This window comes from Salvia miltiorrhiza, chromosome 3 (assembly GCF_028751815.1).
Source record: "Salvia miltiorrhiza cultivar Shanhuang (shh) chromosome 3, IMPLAD_Smil_shh, whole genome shotgun sequence".
NCBI lineage: Eukaryota > Viridiplantae > Streptophyta > Magnoliopsida > Lamiales > Lamiaceae > Salvia > Salvia miltiorrhiza.
In genome coordinates this window covers 4,019,828-4,042,826 of record NC_080389.1, presented here as the reverse complement: position 1 = coordinate 4,042,826, position 22,999 = coordinate 4,019,828, and the positions used below count along the sequence as shown (strand labels likewise).

The window sequence follows — 22,999 nt, the reverse complement described above, 5'->3', positions numbered from 1 at the left end:
TTCTCTCACATCTTTTGTCTCTACTTTCTCTTTTCTAATTTCTTTTAATTATATGGTTCTTTCTCTTCATTCATTTTTCATATTTTCTATTTTTTTTAATTTAATGCAACTGAAAAGATGAAACTTATCTTATCTCATTTTAGAACTCTTTAGGTTAAACATAATTTTTTTAGGTGAATTTTATATTAATATAAATTTATATATATATATATATATATATATATATATATATATATATATATAATAGATTTTCAAATACGATTGAGATTTATTAAATTTTCAGTATGTTTTTATATGGATTTTTAATATGTATATTTATTTATTTAAAATATCGTTCAATTTCGATACTGATCGTGCATCGCACGAGTGGGCGTGTGCTAGTTGAACTCTAAAAACAACATGGTAATTTACACTTCGGGGAGTAAAATTGCAATCTAAAATAACTAAACTAAATTCTAATTTTTTAAAAATTAATCAAATATATAATTTTTTTTATACGATTTGGGATTCCTTATCTCCCTTTAATTTTAGGTCCCCCATCATCATTATATAATATGATTTGAGATTCCTTGTCTCCCTTTAATTTTAGGTCATACGTGACTTCATGAGAGATTTTTATTTCAAATCTCTGCAATTCTAGAGCCTTTAGCCTAAATTTAAACATGAAAATCTCATACTAAACATAGAAACTTTTTTAATAATTATCGTACTTTCTTTATTTCTTTTTACTTTTTTTCTTTTTATTCTCAATTTTATCTTTCTTTTTTTTCTAAAAAAATATTCTTTAGTTAATAAAAAATATTCAATTAACCGACGAACTTTCTGAAAAAATATTCTTTTTTCTTTCTTTATAAAATCACCATTTAATTAAAAAAAAATTAAGTCAGTAATTGTATTGTGGTCTCCGATTAATCTTACCTTATGAATATTGGTCTCTTCTACTACAAAATTAATCACATTTAGGCCAATTTAATCTTGAGTAATCGAATGGGGTTCTATGTACGTCTAGTTACCTAATTTAATTTGGATTATTAAAATATTTTGTTGAGCTTTAATATAATTTCAGAATTATTAATTAAGATTTACTAATCCAAATAGGACTTATAATTAGTTTTCATATTTATTTTGCAATTATTTAATTATTAATTGATTATGAGGTTATTTAATCCAAATTCAAGGTGTAAATTTTTTAGTGATTAATGTTAACTTGGATTCATTATATAATAATTTAATTTATTTATTAGTAAATCTTTATAATTTAATGACCACTTAATAAATATAGAATTATAGATAACATAAAACCCTGTTCAACCCTGCAAACTAAGCCGCCGCCGTAGATGGATCATGAAAATACGCCGCCTCGGTTTAGGAACACTGCGAAATCCCAACATCTTCACCAAGACATCATCGAAGAAATACTGTCAAGACTTCCAGTGAAATCACTCTTGAGATTAAGGTGCGTTTCAAAATCATGGCGTTGTTTAATTGGTAGCAACAGATTCATCAAAGCCCAACTCGAGAAATCAAGAAACTACCAAAATTATGCCCGTTGGCAAACCATCTTCAACTACAATTCAGAAAATCCTGTACCCGGATTGAAGCGATGCTCTAAGTTATCCTACTTGAATGACCCATTTGTTGATCCTTCCCCTATCGATGATCCAACCAATAATCATCTCTTGATGGGTATTAACGTTGTGGGTCATTGTAATGGGCTGTTGTGCATTCTCAAGCAACCTTGTGGAATCCAGCCACAAGAATCTCCATCGAATTACCCAAACTAGACCTTGAAATAATAAAATATGGGTTTGGTTGGGATGAACAAAGTGATGCATACAAGGTGTTTGCTGTTTTGTGTAGCCATGTTGAGAATGAGTGGATAGGTAATGTTTATAGTAGCAAGACCAATTCATGGAAAACAGTAGAGCACGGGAGTCTTGATTTGGATTATGAAGATGGGGATTATTTATGTGGAAAGATTCACTGGGTCGCAAGCGAAAATTATATTGAATCATTTGACTTGAAGAGTGAGATGTTTGGAATGATAGAGCTACCGGTGAAACCAGAGGTTGGCGTTCGGCCGTGGCTGGAATCACTATTGGAAGAAGAGGAGGAGAGAGGGGGGCGGCTTAGAGTGGTGTATGAGTATACTGATAATGGAACACGCATAGTTTGGGAGATTAAGAAATATGGGGTGAAGGAGTCGTGGGTGAAAGTGAGCGTCGGTGGCCCTTTTCCTTCATACAATGCATCCACTAGCTTGCTTTGGGAGTTTGATGATGAAGGAGTGCTGGAGATTTTTCCAAGCGAGATTGTTGGTTGCGATCAAACGAGTTTCTATATTGAAAGTTTAGTCCCACCAATATGGTGACATGCAGTAGGTTTTCTGTTTTCTTAGTTTATGCATTATCTGCATTAAACCACATCCTATATTCTATGTTTTGATTTGTTTAACTGAGATCGTCGATTAGGAATTCAACAAACTAAGTTTGTTTAGATGGTTCACTCAATGTTTAATTAAGATTGTAAAAGATATTTGAATCTACTAAAAATGGTTTTGTTTCATAGAATTTGCTCAAGATCGTTTAATTTATTATTTTGAGTTACATTAACTTGTTGATTTATTCTTTAATTCGTGGCTTGCTCATTTTATGCGGACTTTTACTCTTTAATCTTCAATATCCTGCGCACCTTTACAATTTACACGAAGTTTTGTGTAACAAAAATTCGTGCAGCATATAGTAAATTGCCCAGCGTAAAGCTGCTGGATTTGACCTTTGCTGATTATAAACATTAATAGTTCAAATTGTAAACAAACAAAACCCTCTCTTTAACTTTGTAAATGCCGCCACAAATGGAGAGCAAAAACACCAAACAATCTCTTCATCTTCTCTGTTATTTTTATATACCGAACGAATGAGAAAGATTCATGTGAAAGTGCTCAATGCGCCTCTTGCTTATAAGAGCTATCACAACACATTCTCGTCAATGTTCGAGATCGTTTCGGAAGATATATAAATCTAATTAAATTAAGGGCAAATAGCATCAAAATCCCGATAGTTTCATCCGTTTCGCATTTTTCCCATGACCTCAAAATTTCTCGTTAAAATCCTTGACCATTGCTCCGATTCTCGCTTTTCCCTTAGTGACGTTTTTCGGCCATTAATTAGATGACGTGTCACCAACGTGGCACACTTATGCTGAGTAGATTAATTAGAAGCTAAAAGACGTCGTTTTGCGTCTAACCTAATAGCGTCAAAATCCTTAAAGTTTGGCGTGATTTTCGTTTTTCCCTTGACCTTAAAATGACATTTTCTCGCCGTTTTGCTAAGCTTCTTGTTGAGGGTGTCTGATTTGGTTGAGGGAACAAGGCGGTGCCGTCGTCAAACTTAGGGGCAGAGTTTAGAGAGATGAGGGAGGCTGGGGTCGGCGGCGGCGGTGTCGCTGCTGCCCAGCTAAGGGTGGATGGGAGTGGACAGAGAGGGAGATTTAGATGGTGTTTCAGTTTGAGGGACTACAAACGAAGGACGAGGCCGACGCTCCTCGCCGGAGTTACAGCGGTGGCGGTCTCGTGCTTGTGTGTCTGTGACAGCCGGAGGAGAAGAGAGGAGAGGGAATCTGTAAAGAGAGGAGAGAGGGGTTAGCAGGAGAGAGGTGGCCGGCGGCCTAGTCGTGGTGGCCGGAGGAGAAGAGAGGAGATGTAAAGAGAGGAAAGAGGGGTTAGTGGGAGAGAGGCGGTCGGCGGCCTAGTCGCGGCGGCCAGAGGAGAAGAGAGGAGAGGGGCAGATCATCTCTAAAGAACCCTAATTTCATTTCAAATGAAGACTTTTAATGTTCTCACTTAAACACAGTCAGCGATTCACCGGAATTTTAATCCTACGTGGATTTCCGACAAGCATGTCAACATAAATTTATGGGCCGATTAATTTTATGGAAAAATTAAGAATCGGGATTAAAGTAAAGAATTTTAACGAGAAATTTTTAGGTCATGGAAAAAATGAGAAACGAGTGAAACTACCGGGATTTTGATGCTATTTGCCCTTAAATTAATTAAGGAAAGAAGCTGAAACAATACAACTGAGAATCTTTATTGGTCAGGACTATTTTATTTACAAATAATAATTAGTATTAATTTATATTTTGATTCAACTTGATATTTATATTTATTTATTTAATTAAATAATCATTTAATATCAATGTTTGCTCCCACAAGGAGACGTACGTGCTAGTTAAATTGAGCCCATATCGCACAGGAAACCTATAAAACTGTTTGTTGTGAATACAAAAACCAAAACCCTCGTCTCTTCAAATACAAAAACCTATAAGCTTTGGCTATGGAAATCGCTAAAAGTAGTAGAAAATCTTTCCAACTTCCCAAAGAAATCATCGAAGAAATACAGTCAAGATTGCCGGTGAAATCACTCTTGAGAAGAAATACAGTCAAAGATAGTTTGAGAAGCAGGGCGGATGCAGCTAGGAACATGGGGTGCAGCTGCATCCCAAAAAAATAATTTTTTTTTAGTAGTATTAATATTCATATATAAATTATTTTAGATTTAGTTTTTGCATCCCCAATTAAAAGTTTTAATACAAAATAAAAGAGAAATTCAGTTTTTAAAATTCTAAATTCCATTGGCCCAATTAAAAAGATAGTTCATCATCTCTTTCTTTTTCATTCTTTTGATCAAGCCCATCATTTAATCAATCAATTACCTCAATTCTTAATTAAACAAAAAAGTTGCAAGTACACATGTAGTAGCCCGCTCTTTTATTTATAATTAAATCTAGTAAATGCAAATTATTATAAATGAATCCAGTTTATGGTCCTGATTTTTTTAATATCAGAAACGGAGTTATTATTTTAGCGTTATACTTTTATAACGTATGAGAAAAACGCGACGATGATTATTGAGCCATTCAATAATTATTATTTTCAAGTTATAACTGACTTAGCAAAGTCATGTTATTTATTAATCGAGAAACGGAAGCAGTTATATTTTATTAATGCTACTAGAAGTCGAGGATTTATTTCCGACAGCAAAGCAGATTAAATCTACGGATTTAATTTAAGTTATATTATAGTTTATCAAGTTAGCAGGCAAGGAAAAAAATATCAAACAGATACAATAACGGATGATAGAGAATAGAAGCCAGTATTTTATTACAGTTCACGAATACAGTCTACTTCCCAGCTTGGGGAAAATTGTATAGTATTTTACAAGGTTGAATTTACCACCATTTGCTTCCCCACCACTACACCTACTCTTACACTCCACCAACTTCTCCATTACATTTGTTTTTCTCCACCAAACATTCCACTTACTTCATTCCTTATGTCATACACCAAGCACCAGAAAGGGAGATGAAGTTCCTGCTGCCAACTGCCAAGTATCGAGAGGTAAGTCTTGGCCTAAGTTTTCTTCATTCCATACTTGGTTCTTTCTGCATTTGTTGAGAAAACAATATTTGCAATTTCAGTTCCTTTCCCCATTTAATTCATAGCAACAGACAACCACCGACACCAAGCATTTCAGGTAAATACTACACAATGCAATTCAGCTATCTTCTCATCATACCATCAGACACATGTTTGAGTAGGAATATAGAGATGTAAACGGGTATATATGCTTATAGATCCAGCAAGTCACACGCTCAATATACAGAAATCAATTTATGTAATTACAATTCTTCACATGAGTCAGATGATGAGAATGCTTTTGACATTTGCAAACCATAGTTCCTAGTTTAATCTCTAACTTTATCAAAATAGGAACACAGAACAGATCCCTTTAACTTCAAACCACAAACTATTGTTTATATACAGACTTATACAAAGAAGAAGAGGAAGATAGAACAAAGACTTAGCTTTAAGATATAGTGCCGGCTGCCGGTTCGGACGAACCAAGGGGACGGCGAACCCCTGCTGCCGTGACGAACACCGAGAACAAAAACGGCGAACTATCGATTATCTCGTCTGCATCAGATCAATGACAGCAAGTGAGACCGGTGGTCGACGGCGTCTGACTCGCCGGAGATGGAGGAAGGCAGAGGATGAGGCTGAGACGCCGATTTAAGCGCGAAGTTAGGACTTTCACTCTGTTTGTTTTGGAGACCACCTATGCATCGTGTGTGTGAGACTCAGAGAGGAGAGGAACTTCCTCTGGCCGGGTTACAAAATCGGGACGGCGGAATCAGGCGAGAAAGCTCGCCTCGATACTTCACAATTCGTGAAATCGAGAGAGAACAAGAGATCTCTTTGAGGGTTCTGCTCAGTGAAACCAAGAGGAAAGAAGACGCCGGACGGAACTGGCGGAAGCTGAACGACGCCGGACCTAAGCTCGGCGGCAGCCGACGCCGGTTGGAGCATAGAAGGCGACTGAAGCTCGACTGATGTTGAGAGAGACCGACTGATTCTACGGATTCCGAACGAAGGAGCAGCAGCGATCGACGACGGCGCTCTCCCAGACGACGACCGCTGACCGGTACCGAGCCCGAGCAGCAGCAACTCCAGTCGGCGATGGCTCCCAAACGACAGCAGCCCGGCGGATTTCAGGCGAAGATGCGGCCGCAGCAGCGACCTGGGTTTGACGATTAGGGCTCTACGATGAAGAAAACGGGCGAGAGGTGGCTCCCTCAGCCGGGCGAGGCGCTCGCCGGAGGAGAAGCGGCGCTGGCGAGATTTGGGAAGAGAGGTTGCTGATTTGGGTGGAGGAATTGAGGAACAGAAGTCGTGAAAATGAGAGAGAAAGAACCGAGATTTCATGTGAAGGATTGGGCCATTCTATTGGGCCTTTGTATTTTTTTTTATTTGGGCTTGTGAATTATTTTCTTTTGGGCCGAATTCTTTTAAGTTTGGGCCGAAAAATTTAAGATCGGGCTTAATTTTATTTCTTTTGCTTGGGCTTTCATATTTTAATTTTCGGGCTTGAATTTTTAATGGCTTGGGCTTCACATCTAAATTCGAATTGGGCCTTTATCTATATTAATTGGGCCGAATTACTTGAGTTTGGGTTTGTTTTATTCTAAAGGAATTGAGCTTCCAATTTAATTGATTGGGCTTTCATTTAAATTCGAACTGGGCCAGTCTTTTATTTAATTGGCTCTTCTAATTATTTCTATTGGGCTTGAATTATTTTAAAGATTGGGCTTATGCTTATTTTACGATAGGCTATTATTCTAATCCCAATTATATTTCGTTGGGCCAGTTTAATTCATCATTTGGGCCGAGTTTTATTTAATTTTAAGCTCAGAATAATTCATTCTATTCTTGGGCTAATTTTAAATTATGGACTGAAATGTTAATTCAGTTGGGCCTAACTTTTTAATGGGCCTCTTTCACTTAATTGATTATTGGGCTTTGTTATTATATCCAATTGGGCCTTGTTTTATTTTTATGATTGGGCCACCTTTAATTGGTTTAGGAACGGGCTGAATTTTCATTAAATCAAGCTCAGTTATTTTATTCAGTTGGGCTTTATTTATTTATTTATTCAGATGAGCCTTTATTATTTCATTTCAATTGGGCTGAATTATTAATTACAACCAGGCCTAGCATACTTCATTTATTTGAGCCCAACTATTAGATTATTTATTCATTTGGGCTAAGATTTATTTAATTACTTAAGCCAATGAATTATTTCGATTGAGCTTTCGTACTATTTATTCAGGCCCACCTCTACTTAATTAATTATCAGGCTGCCTTATTGAGCCTCTTAATTATTGAGCTTATAATATTGTTTCCGTTAAGGCCAAATTATTATTTTGAGCTGCCATTATTTATTTGAGTTAAGCTACTCGTTTTATTTAATTAATTGGCTACTCTCTTTTGAGCCTATTAATTATTTGAGATTACGTTAGTAATTATGTTTCTATCGAAAAGCCCGATAATTTCTACGAGGTCACACCTCGATTAAAGCCGAGATAGTTCTTTTATTTCGAACGAGTACAAAGGCGAGATTTATTTCACGACTAGAATATTCCGATGAGGAAGGAAGAATCACAGCTTTATTCGACCACGTTATACGAGAATTAGTTAAATCTATTAATGTGGATTAATAGTAGAATTCCCGATTATCGCTCAGAAAATTAGTACATGCATAACAGATTCATGCATTACGCTTTCTCATTTATTAAGAATTTTTCTCGAGGCAATGTCTTATTTTATATTCTCGTGATTAAGGTCAAGCGCGAGAGTAAGAACTACACAAGGAGTTAGAGTACCTTAGCAAAACTTTGCAATCAGGTGGGCAATTTCTTACGCGTAAATAAAATGCTATGCAAGTGTTATGCTTTAAAATGCAAATTGGATCTTCAAGCGTGGTATGCTTTATTACGCTTAAATGAGTTAAGCTTTATTATGCTTTACGCTAAATGATTTACGCTTGATTACGCTTATTTACGCTTGAATGCTTTATGCTGATAAGTTTATGCTTATGTTTAATGCTTGCGTCTGTTGGGGGAGGCCTCCCTCAACAGTACGATGCCGTGTCCGTTGAGGAGGGCCTTCCTCACGGCGCGATGCCCGTGTCCGCTGAGAGAGGCCTCTCTCGCGGCGCGATGCCAGTATGACATTATGCCAGTGTTACAGCGTCTATTGGGGGAGGCCTCCCTCAATAGTACGATGCCGTGACCGCTGAGGGAGGCCCCCTTCACGGCGCGATGCCCGTGTTCGTTGGGGAAGGCCTTCTCCACGACACGATGCGTGTTTATGATTATTGATGATGAAGAATGCGCTCATGCTATTTATGAATTTGGAAATGTTTAATGAGCAAAGGATTTGAAAGAAACTTATGCCTCTTATGCGATGTTGTGAAATTGTTAATGATGTTATGTTATATGCTTGGCAACTGCCCACTAAGTACTCTTGTACTTAGCCTTTCGATGTTTATGTTTGTGCAGGTTGAGCTGTGATGGGCGATGAAGTGTTGTTGCTGAGTAGAGTTTTTGTCGAACTTAAAGTAGGCTCAGAAAGGATACATGTCTTCATACATGTATCTCAGTTATGCATTCCGCTGTAAACACTGATTATTTCAGTTACACCTTCCGTTGCAAACTCTGATAATGTTTTAGCCAAGCCCCTAACGATGCCTTTTTCCTTTTTAAGGAATATAACGCGTATACAAGTTCTTTGAGTACCCTTTTTATGCGAACTATGCCTTTTTCCTTTTTAAGGAATATTTCACGCGTATTCAAGCTCTTTGAGTATTCTTTTATGCACCCCTTTCTAAACCCGCTTCTTAATTTCCCTTCCCCAGTCATGGTTTTCCCGGATTAATTATCCTTAATTAAGGCCGGTCGTGACAGAGTGGTATCAGAGCAGTTCGTTTGCTCTGAGCCTAAGAGTTTATTTAAGCCAAAATTAGAATGGATTACTAAAGTGTCTAGAATTCAATTGACAAAGCTTAGCACTTCATCGCATCACACTCAACGAAGCAGAATGGTAAGCTATTTCAAGTTTTGAGTTAATGTTTACAAAAAGTGAGAACTATCGTAATAACAAAGTGAGTAACTGTCAATAGCTATGTTATGATTGAAGGAAATGATTTACGCAAGTACGATTAAGTATGCTATGGAATAAATCCCTATGAACATAGAGCTATTAAGATATGAGATCACCACTACTACAGAACATAGAAGCAAACATAGAAGAAATTAAATTGTATCTTTTGGTGGCTATAGTGAAGGAAGCAAGATAAGTGATACGTATAGAATAATTTTTAAGCTCATGATATTATAGCCGCTATAAATCTCCATGACTTATGCCTAAGTATCCAGTTTAGATGATGTGATATTATATGCTTAAGAATTGATATGACTCATGGAAATGAGATGCTAAGGACCCTTAAAGCTTACTACATCAATGATCAATGATGTCATTGGAGTCATGACTTGTTTACAAGTTATATTAAGTTGACATTTACAAGAATTCTTTTGAGGCTTGTATTAGATTATGCTAGAGTGTACTAATTGGCACATCTTTGCTATCAGAATGCCGCCTAAGAGAGGACGCCCTGCGAAAAACAATAACAATCGCAGAAACCGTAACGCTGTACCCGAAGAACCACAAGATGCTCGAGGACATAACCCATCCCCTCCGCCTCCGACTAGGAGAGTCGAAGAACTCTTTTTAAGGCAAAATCCACCTACGTTTGACGGAACGAGTGAACCGGCTGAAGCTGAGATTTGGGTGCGTGCAATGGAACGCATTTTCAACTTTCTACGTTGTAATGATGAGGAGCGCCTATCTTGCGTCTCATTCCAGCTAACAGGATCGGCTGACTTCTGGTGGGAAGCACGTCGAAAAATTCTGACACCTGAACAATGGGCAAGTTATACTTGGGAAGATTTTAAGACAGGATTATATGATAAATATATTCCGAAAAGCTATAGGAAGAAGAAAGAAGCTGAGTTCTACGAGTTAAAGCAAGGAAAGAAATCTGTGGTTGAATACGACAAGGAATTCTGCAACCTGTCTAGGTTTGCTCCCCAACAAGTGGACACAGATGAGAAGATGGCAGAGAAATTTTGTGCCGGTCTACGGTACGAAATTAAGATGGCTCTAGCAAGTCACGGAGGACTCTCATATACGGAGTCTCTGAACAGGGCACTTGACATTGAAGCCGCAATGCCGTCAGACAAGTCAGCCCCACCATTGATCTCAACGCCAAACGACTTACCAGGAGCCTTACATACTCTCAAAGGGAAGCGCAAGTGGGACAACAATGAAGACAATATCAATCCGATTAATAAGCAAGTATGGCAAGAATATGAACGGGCCGAACAGTTTATTCAACCAAGGTACGAGGCACAGACTAACCTCGAGTCAACTGGGGGTAGCCAAAGTCAGAGAGGAATTTCACCTTGCCCAAATTGCGGTAAAATGCATAGGAGTGTTTGTCGAGCTGGGACTAACGGTTGTTACAATTGTGGTCAAAAGGGACACTACTCCACGCAATGCCCCAACAGACAACGAGGTTCAGCAATTGGGAACTAGAAAACAAGATGAAGGAGAAATACCCCGAACTGTTTTAACAAAGATATGCAAATTTCGGGACGAAATTTTTGTTAAGAGGGGTAGTATGTAGTAGCCCGCTCTTTTATTTATAATTAAATCTAGTAAATGCAAATTATTATAAATGAATCCAGTTTATGGTCCTGATTTTTTTAATATCAGAAACGGAGTTATTATTTTAGCGTTATACTTTTATAACGTATGAGAAAAACGCGACGATGATTATTGAGCCATTCAATAATTATTATTTTCAAGTTATAACTGACTTAGCAAAGTCATGTTATTTATTAATCGAGAAACGGAAGCAGTTATATTTTATTAATGCTACTAGAAGTCGAGGATTTATTTCCGACAGCAAAGCAGATTAAATCTACGGATTTAATTTAAGTTATATTATAGTTTATCAAGTTAGCAGGCAAGGAAAAAAATATCAAACAGATACAATAACGGATGATAGAGAATAGAAGCCAGTATTTTATTACAGTTCACGAATACAGTCTACTTCCCAGCTTGGGGAAAATTGTATAGTATTTTACAAGGTTGAATTTACCACCATTTGCTTCCCCACCACTACACCTACTCTTACACTCCACCAACTTCTCCATTACATTTGTTTTTCTCCACCAAACATTCCACTTACTTCATTCCTTATGTCATACACCAAGCACCAGAAAGGGAGATGAAGTTCCTGCTGCCAACTGCCAAGTATCGAGAGGTAAGTCTTGGCCTAAGTTTTCTTCATTCCATACTTGGTTCTTTCTGCATTTGTTGAGAAAACAATATTTGCAATTTCAGTTCCTTTCCCCATTTAATTCATAGCAACAGACAACCACCGACACCAAGCATTTCAGGTAAATACTACACAATGCAATTCAGCTATCTTCTCATCATACCATCAGACACATGTTTGAGTAGGAATATAGAGATGTAAACGGGTATATATGCTTATAGATCCAGCAAGTCACACGCTCAATATACAGAAATCAATTTATGTAATTACAATTCTTCACATGAGTCAGATGATGAGAATGCTTTTGACATTTGCAAACCATAGTTCCTAGTTTAATCTCTAACTTTATCAAAATAGGAACACAGAACAGATCCCTTTAACTTCAAACCACAAACTATTGTTTATATACAGACTTATACAAAGAAGAAGAGGAAGATAGAACAAAGACTTAGCTTTAAGATATAGTGCCGGCTGCCGGTTCGGACGAACCAAGGGGACGGCGAACCCCTGCTGCCGTGACGAACACCGAGAACAAAAACGGCGAACTATCGATTATCTCGTCTGCATCAGATCAATGACAGCAAGTGAGACCGGTGGTCGACGGCGTCTGACTCGCCGGAGATGGAGGAAGGCAGAGGATGAGGCTGAGACGCCGATTTAAGCGCGAAGTTAGGACTTTCACTCTGTTTGTTTTGGAGACCACCTATGCATCGTGTGTGTGAGACTCAGAGAGGAGAGGAACTTCCTCTGGCCGGGTTACAAAATCGGGACGGCGGAATCAGGCGAGAAAGCTCGCCTCGATACTTCACAATTCGTGAAATCGAGAGAGAACAAGAGATCTCTTTGAGGGTTCTGCTCAGTGAAACCAAGAGGAAAGAAGACGCCGGACGGAACTGGCGGAAGCTGAACGACGCCGGACCTAAGCTCGGCGGCAGCCGACGCCGGTTGGAGCATAGAAGGCGACTGAAGCTCGACTGATGTTGAGAGAGACCGACTGATTCTACGGATTCCGAACGAAGGAGCAGCAGCGATCGACGACGGCGCTCTCCCAGACGACGACCGCTGACCGGTACCGAGCCCGAGCAGCAGCAACTCCAGTCGGCGATGGCTCCCAAACGACAGCAGCCCGGCGGATTTCAGGCGAAGATGCGGCCGCAGCAGCGACCTGGGTTTGACGATTAGGGCTCTACGATGAAGAAAACGGGCGAGAGGTGGCTCCCTCAGCCGGGCGAGGCGCTCGCCGGAGGAGAAGCGGCGCTGGCGAGATTTGGGAAGAGAGGTTGCTGATTTGGGTGGAGGAATTGAGGAACAGAAGTCGTGAAAATGAGAGAGAAAGAACCGAGATTTCATGTGAAGGATTGGGCCATTCTATTGGGCCTTTGTATTTTTTTTTATTTGGGCTTGTGAATTATTTTCTTTTGGGCCGAATTCTTTTAAGTTTGGGCCGAAAAATTTAAGATCGGGCTTAATTTTATTTCTTTTGCTTGGGCTTTCATATTTTAATTTTCGGGCTTGAATTTTTAATGGCTTGGGCTTCACATCTAAATTCGAATTGGGCCTTTATCTATATTAATTGGGCCGAATTACTTGAGTTTGGGTTTGTTTTATTCTAAAGGAATTGAGCTTCCAATTTAATTGATTGGGCTTTCATTTAAATTCGAACTGGGCCAGTCTTTTATTTAATTGGCTCTTCTAATTATTTCTATTGGGCTTGAATTATTTTAAAGATTGGGCTTATGCTTATTTTACGATAGGCTATTATTCTAATCCCAATTATATTTCGTTGGGCCAGTTTAATTCATCATTTGGGCCGAGTTTTATTTAATTTTAAGCTCAGAATAATTCATTCTATTCTTGGGCTAATTTTAAATTATGGACTGAAATGTTAATTCAGTTGGGCCTAACTTTTTAATGGGCCTCTTTCACTTAATTGATTATTGGGCTTTGTTATTATATCCAATTGGGCCTTGTTTTATTTTTATGATTGGGCCACCTTTAATTGGTTTAGGAACGGGCTGAATTTTCATTAAATCAAGCTCAGTTATTTTATTCAGTTGGGCTTTATTTATTTATTTATTCAGATGAGCCTTTATTATTTCATTTCAATTGGGCTGAATTATTAATTACAACCAGGCCTAGCATACTTCATTTATTTGAGCCCAACTATTAGATTATTTATTCATTTGGGCTAAGATTTATTTAATTACTTAAGCCAATGAATTATTTCGATTGAGCTTTCGTACTATTTATTCAGGCCCACCTCTACTTAATTAATTATCAGGCTGCCTTATTGAGCCTCTTAATTATTGAGCTTATAATATTGTTTCCGTTAAGGCCAAATTATTATTTTGAGCTGCCATTATTTATTTGAGTTAAGCTACTCGTTTTATTTAATTAATTGGCTACTCTCTTTTGAGCCTATTAATTATTTGAGATTACGTTAGTAATTATGTTTCTATCGAAAAGCCCGATAATTTCTACGAGGTCACACCTCGATTAAAGCCGAGATAGTTCTTTTATTTCGAACGAGTACAAAGGCGAGATTTATTTCACGACTAGAATATTCCGATGAGGAAGGAAGAATCACAGCTTTATTCGACCACGTTATACGAGAATTAGTTAAATCTATTAATGTGGATTAATAGTAGAATTCCCGATTATCGCTCAGAAAATTAGTACATGCATAACAGATTCATGCATTACGCTTTCTCATTTATTAAGAATTTTTCTCGAGGCAATGTCTTATTTTATATTCTCGTGATTAAGGTCAAGCGCGAGAGTAAGAACTACACAAGGAGTTAGAGTACCTTAGCAAAACTTTGCAATCAGGTGGGCAATTTCTTACGCGTAAATAAAATGCTATGCAAGTGTTATGCTTTAAAATGCAAATTGGATCTTCAAGCGTGGTATGCTTTATTACGCTTAAATGAGTTAAGCTTTATTATGCTTTACGCTAAATGATTTACGCTTGATTACGCTTATTTACGCTTGAATGCTTTATGCTGATAAGTTTATGCTTATGTTTAATGCTTGCGTCTGTTGGGGGAGGCCTCCCTCAACAGTACGATGCCGTGTCCGTTGAGGAGGGCCTTCCTCACGGCGCGATGCCCGTGTCCGCTGAGAGAGGCCTCTCTCGCGGCGCGATGCCAGTATGACATTATGCCAGTGTTACAGCGTCTATTGGGGGAGGCCTCCCTCAATAGTACGATGCCGTGACCGCTGAGGGAGGCCCCCTTCACGGCGCGATGCCCGTGTTCGTTGGGGAAGGCCTTCTCCACGACACGATGCGTGTTTATGATTATTGATGATGAAGAATGCGCTCATGCTATTTATGAATTTGGAAATGTTTAATGAGCAAAGGATTTGAAAGAAACTTATGCCTCTTATGCGATGTTGTGAAATTGTTAATGATGTTATGTTATATGCTTGGCAACTGCCCACTAAGTACTCTTGTACTTAGCCTTTCGATGTTTATGTTTGTGCAGGTTGAGCTGTGATGGGCGATGAAGTGTTGTTGCTGAGTAGAGTTTTTGTCGAACTTAAAGTAGGCTCAGAAAGGATACATGTCTTCATACATGTATCTCAGTTATGCATTCCGCTGTAAACACTGATTATTTCAGTTACACCTTCCGTTGCAAACTCTGATAATGTTTTAGCCAAGCCCCTAACGATGCCTTTTTCCTTTTTAAGGAATATAACGCGTATACAAGTTCTTTGAGTACCCTTTTTATGCGAACTATGCCTTTTTCCTTTTTAAGGAATATTTCACGCGTATTCAAGCTCTTTGAGTATTCTTTTATGCACCCCTTTCTAAACCCGCTTCTTAATTTCCCTTCCCCAGTCATGGTTTTCCCGGATTAATTATCCTTAATTAAGGCCGGTCGTGACAACACATTTTGCATTTGGAATGCAGAGTTATTACTATTATATTTGTATTTTAGTAAAAAAAATGTTTAAAATGTATTGAAGGCCTCAAAAAAATGTCTAAAATGTATTGAACCCCGGCCCCGTAGAAGTTCAGCTCCCTCAAAAAAATCCTAGCTCCACCCGTGTTTATAAGATTATTTTTTACACCCCCAATTTAAAAATTCTAGATCCGCCACTATTGAGAAGGAGTGGTTTCGCTGATATTGTGCTTTCCTGGCCCAACATGGGTGACATTCATTACGCCCCATGTCTCTATGTTGAAAGTAGGGGTGAGCAAACCCAAACTGAATCAGTTAAATCGATTCGGACCGACCCACTAGACGCATACAGTCCGGTCCGGGTAAGTTTAATTTCTGGTCGGTCCGGGTCTAAATCTGCTTGGAGCCCCCGAACCCCGACCGACCCGTTCCTATTATAAAATAATTATTTAATTTATATTTTTATTACCTAAACCCAATATTCTAATTTCTAAACCTAGCGCCGCTCTGTACTATCTGCACTCCAAAAATTTAACTTTGAAGTGAAACCCGCCGCTCCGCCGTCAGCATCTACCCTAGCGCTACCGGCCGCCCAGCAGCAGCCTTCTCACCGGACAGGACCGCCGGACCTTCCCTCCACCTCCAGCAGCAGCAGATGGATCGTGAAAACACGCCTCCTCAGTTTAGGAACACAGCGAAATCCCACCATCTTCATCAAGAAATCATCGAAGAAATTCAGTCAAGATTGCCGGTGAAATCACTCTTGAGATTCAGGTGCGTTTCGAAATCATGGCGGTCTTTGATTGGCAGCAAACGCTTCATCAAAACCCAGCATCAAAATTCAATGAAAAACCCATCTTTACCCCATCAAAGGGTCATTATACAGAAGGATCTTTCTGCTAATCCTGTGCAATGTTCTCTGCTATCGGTTTTGAGCGAACAAACGAATACTATCCCTGCATCTCCTCTACCCAATCCAATGCGATTTCTAATTATGGGGAGCTGTAATGGGTTGCTCTGCATTCGTGAGCATCCAAGTATTGGGGAACAAAGTAGATTTCACTTGTGGAACCCATCCACTAGAATCTCCAAGAAACTGCCACAAATTTTTAATTGCGGCTATGTTAAAGCTGTGGGGTTCGGTTGGGTTGAATCGAGTGATGAGTACAAGGTGTTTGTGAGTTTTGGTAATTCAGATTATCATGCCCGGCAGACAAAATCAGTTTGTAAAGTTTATAGTTCAAAGACAAAATCATGGAACAGAATCGAGCACTGCGCGTATTTATATTCATGTGGTGTAACGGGGATATTTGCAGGTGGGAAGCTTTACTGGAAGAACGGACATGAAAAAGTTATTACTTTCTTGGACTTGAAGAGTGAGGTGTTTGGAAGGATTGAGATTCCCCTTGGTCAAGAGAAGTACTGTGTTGTGGGTGTGCTTGGTGGTTTCCTTTGTGCGCTATGTTATATTGACTCGTCTAGAGAAGTCGTTCGAGTTTGGGTTATGAAGGAAGAAGCTTGGAAGAGAGTGGCGACGTTTGCTAATCTTGTTGAGCTTCTTCAGCCACCACCATTGGTGGTGGGTCCAAAGGGCGAGATTTTGGTAAATTTTGGATCCATCTTGTTGGTTTACAATCGTCGGGATAATGTTTTCCGCTGCACTGAGGTTAATTTCCGTTACAGTCCACGTGTCTACGTTGAAAGTTTAGTCTCGCCAGAAGATGTAAAGATTGAAATAAAATCTTAGGACATGATGATGAGTGATTTCATAGCATGCTATTTCTTGACAGTATTATGTTTAGTATACATATAGTTTGATTTGATTATGCATAAATGGCTGCGTTTTGTTTCTACATAGATTGAGTAAGTGCATGTCGATCGACAAAACACAAGAAAAGCATCTTGTGATTTTGATGAACATAATTTGATGAACTTTAAATCTGTTGCATGATTTTGTGCTTATATATTTTTGTGTTTACTAGTTGACTATTTAACCAAAAGCTAATTTATGCAGTGACACTTGATTAGACGCATCTGTATTTGGTGTTGTGTTAATAACAAAGTGTACATGACAATTATTGAAGCTAAAACTGTATAAGATCAAATTTCTGAAACAATATGTGTTCTGTATGTGAAGATGATGAGCACTAAGATCGAATAAAAAGAAGATCTAACAATTTTGATTTCTGGATTTCTTTTGTTAGCTGCAGCTTTTAGATGTAGGGGAGAAAAATATTGATCTTTAGCTATCAACACCCTTAAACAAAATTCTCGATTATTGGTTGCAAAGTTGACAAATTTTAAATGTATGATTGTATTAAATGATGGGTTGGATTGTAAGTTGCAAGAGATTATCTTTCGCAAATTGGCCACAACTGCCAAAAATTTAGGTCAAGATGGATTTGGCAGAGTGTCTAGAGAGCACTAACCAGATTTCAAACAATAGGTAAACTTGATTATTATTATCATTTCAATTTAGGATTTCTATTAGCTGAAATCATTTTAGAGCTCAGTTGATAATAGCAAGTTCCCTTCAATTCTTTTCCACATTTTGAGTGCTTCTCTTTTTCAACTTTTAATCTTACTACAAAATATGATAGATATATCTTGATTGATAGACTAAAAGTGTTAACATCTTCGCCAATTTTCACACTGCTTTGATTGCACTAATATTTATGTCTGTTTTAGGTCTAGATCGAGTCTCTTTTTTCTTTATTTTATTTGATAGTAATTTATTATTTTAAAAAAATCTATTAATTCATTACTTTTATAGATAATTTATTGAATGGATATATTTATTTATAAGCCTTATCAATAGCTATAGAAATATATCACATAGATTTAGTGTAATATCTAATGAATTATTATATTTTATAAATATATAATATGTAAAATAATTTTAAAATAAAATATATAATCTATCTATCTATATATATATTAAAAGCAAAATAAATCCTATCCTACGTGGCATCATATTATCACTCCATTCTAATTTTCCTCAATTCTCATTCATTCTTATTTTTTTTCTAAATTTTAATCAATTTCTATATCTAAAAACCATTAAAAATCTAAAAGTCATGATATATTTAAAAACTAAATATCTAAAAAATCATTATATAAATATTTCAACAAAATAAATTCGCAAAATAAATCATATCGTACGTGGCATTATATAATCACTTCATTCTAATTTCTTCAATTCTCATTCATTCTTATTTTTTTCTAAATTTTAATCAATTTCTATATCTAAAAATCATTAAAAATCTAAAAATCGTGATATAACAAGTTGTGCCTTACGATGTTTTAGGCTCTTTTTCTATTAGTAAGTATAGATATAGATATAGATTAGTTGGACCCGCTGAGAACAGGCCTTTGTGATATTATATTAGTCGGGGCCAATTTACTTTACCTAACGAATAAGCATTTCATATTAATTGATGATTGAAATATATTTCAAACCTATATAAATATAAAATAAATGACATAGGTTATAAAAGCGTTTGTTGTAAAACATATACCAAGGCTATAAAAGCGTTTGTTGTAAATACAAAAACCAAAACCCTCGCCTCTTCAAATACAAAAACCTATAACCCTCCAAACATAGTTTGCTATGGAGATCGCAAAAAATATTCGACAATCAAGATTGCCGGTGAAATCACTCTTGAGATTGAGGTGCGTTTCGAAATCATGGCGGTCTTTAATTGGCAGCAAAAGCTTCATCAAAACCCTGCCGGTAAACGGATACTGTTTTTTTTTTCATTAAATATTTATGTTATAGATTTTTGTTGGATTAGTTTTAATAATGTCGGCCTTAAGTGTACAACTAATTATGTGCTCCAATACGGGTGGGAAAATCAAAATCGGGTGACGGATAGTACCGGTACCAACCCAAATCAGATCGGGTTTTGGATACCCGTCCCCCGATACCCGAATAATTATGGTATCAAGTCGAAATCTGTACTACGGGTGTGCGCTGAAATCGGGTATACCCTATCGGGTATATCCGAACCCGCACTCTATTAATGGCAATGATGGGTTAATTAATTAATACTTTTAATGTCGTGCCTTAACATGGATTAGTTCATAGAATTATAGTGAATAATTATACTTTCAAAATTAATGTTCTTCTATTTGTTTGAGGCATCCTTTTTGAGAATCAGAAAACAAAACTTGTGTCGAAAATTGAGGCAAAGTAATAATCCTATGTGTACATGGTTTAGTTCACTTGAGTTTGCCCTTACTTTCCACTAAACTGCCCTTACTTTCCACTAAGAAGCTAATTTCACAGATTTGGTTCATAACATCATGGATTTGAATGAAAGGTGCTATTGAGCCAAATCGGGTAATTCAAGTACCCGAATATCCTATTTACCTGAATAAACTCGATGATATTTGAAAATTAAAAATCTAGTAATTTCAAGAATGAAGCATCTAGAAATTAAGAAGCTCCCATATCTTGATTGTTCCATCATCACTTGCATTGTTCCATCATCACTTGCAGAGGCGAGCACCCTGTCTTCCTGCACCGTTAGAGCAAAGAAAAATAAATGTGAAAGATAAATGTGAGGTTGTTTATGACAAATATGTAGAAACCATCAATGTGATGTTTGAGTGTGACTGCTGAATTTCATTTTGTTTGATTAAAATATCTCGTTTGTACTCTCATCCCTAGTTCCCACAAACATACATACATAATAGTAAGATTTGTTGAATATATGTTTTGTTTGCCAATCAACAAAACTACCTTAGAACTCCACTGCACGGAATGTACACCATTCTCGTGAGCCTCTCTTCTCCTATGGAGCAAGCCGTATTGAGGTCCATTAGCCTGACATGACATACAAGAATAGAAACAAAGTTAAAGAGATCCTAAAGATAAATGAGTGCTGAGGCTTCTTAGCTTAAGCCTGTCCCAAAAGTTAAGCTTCAAGTTAGCCAACCATGATTGATACTATTTTTCTCACTTGATATTCTTTCTTCACACACATTTCTGCACAAATGAATGACTAGCTCACCTTATACTATATTCATATTTATATGTACAATATACATATGCGTGTTTGTGTGTGCAACCGAGTAATGTTTTACAGAAGAACTGACTTCTTTCAACGTAAAGCTAGATGGTGTATATTAGAGGCAAACATAAAAAAAATGTGATTAAGCTAACTAACACATATACCGGGTTATTTGTGCCGTTTATAAAGCATATGGAACCATCAGCTGCTCCACTGCATATTATTCTCTCCCTGCAACATTCGTAGCTCAAAATAAATACACAATCTGACAAAACAAAAACATGTTACCCCAACAACGCAAGAATTATGATTACCAACTTTCTGAGTACATCTGAAACTATGAAAAAAAGAAAAAGAAACAGAAGATGAAGAGAAAGATACAGAGAGTTTTCTACCTTGACCAGTGGATGGAGAGAATAGGTTGCACATGATAATATTCCAGAGTACTATTAAGTGTCCTGAGAAAGACAAATGGAGTCAAAATGATCGAGTTGTGAAGCATATAAGAAACTATCAATAATTAGTTTACCACGTCATCTTCAACTCAGAAAAATAACAATAAGAATTAGCTACAAGTAACTGGGCAAGAAGAAATGCAAATTGATCCAAGATGATGACAGAAAACAAACTTTACTACACCCAATGTAAATTCTAAGCTTCATATATTTTTCATTCTTTCATTCAGAGAACAAGAAAAGAAAAGATCTAACAAAGATACGTCGAATTGCTACTCACCAACGTGGAAGCTCCACATCGAATCCTGCTTCCCATATCTTGATGGTACGATCGTCACTGCACAATCACAACGCCATATAAATATATATTGCTCGGGTGGTTCTATTCATAGCCCCAGTTTTACTCTTTATAACCCCTTTTTAAAATAATAAAAAAAAATTAATTAAAATTTTACTATTTTACCCTATGTTGTATAGCCCCAAATATATTATAGATACGCATAATTTTTAACATTGCACGCATTCTCTGCGTGAGGCGGTGCTTGAGGGTTTAATGGGGTAATGTTGTGAAGAGGCGATGCAACAATTATGTTGCTTTAATATATCAGCCGCAATTGTTGAAGATAACAATTTTGATGTTTTACATTTTAAGTATATTAGAGATATCAGTATGCTCGTAAATGGTGTATATAGATTTGGTATAAATTGGTTGAGTTGATGTAATGATTATGTTGATATATTAATGTCTTAGCATAATTGAATTCATTTGGTATAAATTGCGGCTTCACTGGTGAGATTTCTCCAGAGTTTTGGGATTTGGAGGAACTCCCAAGTTCTTGATATCAACAGCAACAGACTGTCGGGAGCGATTCCTCCAAGCATTGCTATAATGTTAAAATCGAGTCTGTTCATCCATACATTCGTCTTGGCTCATTGAAAGCAGGAAGCTACCCCGACCGGATCTTGTCCAATCAACGGACAGGATCTATAGATGTTGGAGATCTGTATGTATGCAGATGAGGATAGGGATTTCCTGCTCTCCGTAAACGTTCCTGCTGAAACTTCGAGCAAATAGACCTGAAAGCAAATGGCAAACGGGGGTTATGAATGCAAATGACAAATGGGGCTACCAAGTATTTATTAAAATCGAGTTTTTATTAAAAGAAAAAAGGAAAAAACCTAGAAACCCTTGAGAGCACAGAGAAGCTCACTAAGGACCGAGCCTCGTTAAAACCCCTTTAAAGAAAACCCAAAGGGAAAAACCTTAAAGGGGAAAAAGAGTACCCGTCTAAAGACAAACAAACGCGAAACCAGAGAACCAAAAAAGTCAAAAAGGAGGGAGAGACTTCGGAAACTCCGGCCTAACCATCGTCCCCAAGCCTCCCCGGACACCTTCCTGACCCTGAAGAGCAAAGCCAACAGCGAACAAACAAAGAATAAAACCAGACGCCAGCAAGAGACCCGCTTCCAAGGGCGAACCCAGCAAGAAAGCACATCACCGACCAAAGCTGCTTTCCGCGAAAGCGAGAGCCGACCATATCCCATCAACAAGGGACATGACGTATCCAAAGGGATCCGACCTCCCTGACCCCAGCCTCTAGCGCACCAGAAAACTGAAAAAAGAGTCAGAGAGACACCCCTGCCCATCCACCACAGCACACCATAACCACCGCACCCAGCAGAACACGAAAAGAAAACTCTAACGAGCAAGTCTAACATGGCTATGAGTAGACATATCACGAGAAACCGCAAGCTTGATTTCATCAATAGCAAACGGCCACCAGCCCTCCTGCCTATTTCCATTAGCCATAATATCCGCAGGCTGATTGCCCTCTCTATAAATATGGGTAATCATCAGCTGGAAGTCCCGTAAAATCCGAAGA

General features: G+C 37.7%; 3 protein-coding genes across 9 annotated transcripts; all 3 read left to right on the top strand.

Moving 5' to 3' along the window:
* Positions 1-1,337: 1,337 nt before the first annotated feature.
* Positions 1,338-2,371, top strand: LOC131018128 (F-box protein At1g52495-like). The gene is made up of 2 exons (XM_057946850.1): positions 1,338-1,686; positions 1,734-2,371. The coding sequence occupies exons 1-2, from the start codon at positions 1,338-1,340 to the stop codon at positions 2,369-2,371; spliced, it is 987 nt and encodes a 328-aa protein (XP_057802833.1).
* Positions 2,372-4,883: 2,512 nt separating this feature from the next.
* On the top strand, positions 4,884-15,515 carry LOC131016917 (uncharacterized). 7 transcript variants are annotated; one of them, XR_009099258.1, is made up of 6 exons: positions 4,904-5,534; positions 8,180-8,242; positions 8,899-11,726; positions 11,807-11,862; positions 14,508-14,570; positions 15,227-15,515. XR_009099258.1 is itself a non-coding variant. In XM_057945721.1 (4 exons), exon 4 carries the CDS (start codon positions 9,950-9,952, stop codon positions 10,991-10,993), a length of 1,044 nt encoding a protein of 347 aa, XP_057801704.1. In that variant the 5' UTR covers positions 4,884-5,398; positions 5,479-5,534; positions 8,180-8,242; positions 8,899-9,949; the 3' UTR covers positions 10,994-13,220. The 7 variants fall into 7 exon arrangements, 2 of the variants coding, with proteins under 2 accessions (XP_057801704.1, XP_057801703.1); XR_009099255.1 differs by having other exon boundaries at positions 8,899-11,862; XR_009099257.1 differs by lacking the exons at positions 14,508-14,570; positions 15,227-15,515 and adding an exon at positions 12,153-13,220.
* Positions 15,516-16,135: 620 nt separating this feature from the next.
* On the top strand, positions 16,136-17,393 carry LOC131018127 (F-box/kelch-repeat protein At3g23880-like). Its single transcript, XM_057946849.1, has one exon. It carries the CDS (start codon positions 16,302-16,304, stop codon positions 17,391-17,393), a length of 1,092 nt encoding a protein of 363 aa, XP_057802832.1. The 5' UTR covers positions 16,136-16,301.
* The last annotated feature ends 5,606 nt before the right edge of the window (positions 17,394-22,999 follow it).

Excerpts from the sequence above, each read along its gene's own strand:
- LOC131018128 (XM_057946850.1), top strand. The coding sequence starts at position 1,338 with ATGGATCATGAAAATACGCCGCCTCGGTTTAGGAACACTGCGAAATCC. Across the intron at positions 1,687-1,733 it reads CAATAATCATCTCTTGATGG|CAACCTTGTGGAATCCAGCC; the intron begins GTATTAACGTTG and ends TGCATTCTCAAG.
- LOC131016917 (XM_057945721.1), top strand. The coding sequence starts at position 9,950 with ATGCTAGAGTGTACTAATTGGCACATCTTTGCTATCAGAATGCCGCCT.
- LOC131018127 (XM_057946849.1), top strand. The coding sequence starts at position 16,302 with ATGGATCGTGAAAACACGCCTCCTCAGTTTAGGAACACAGCGAAATCC.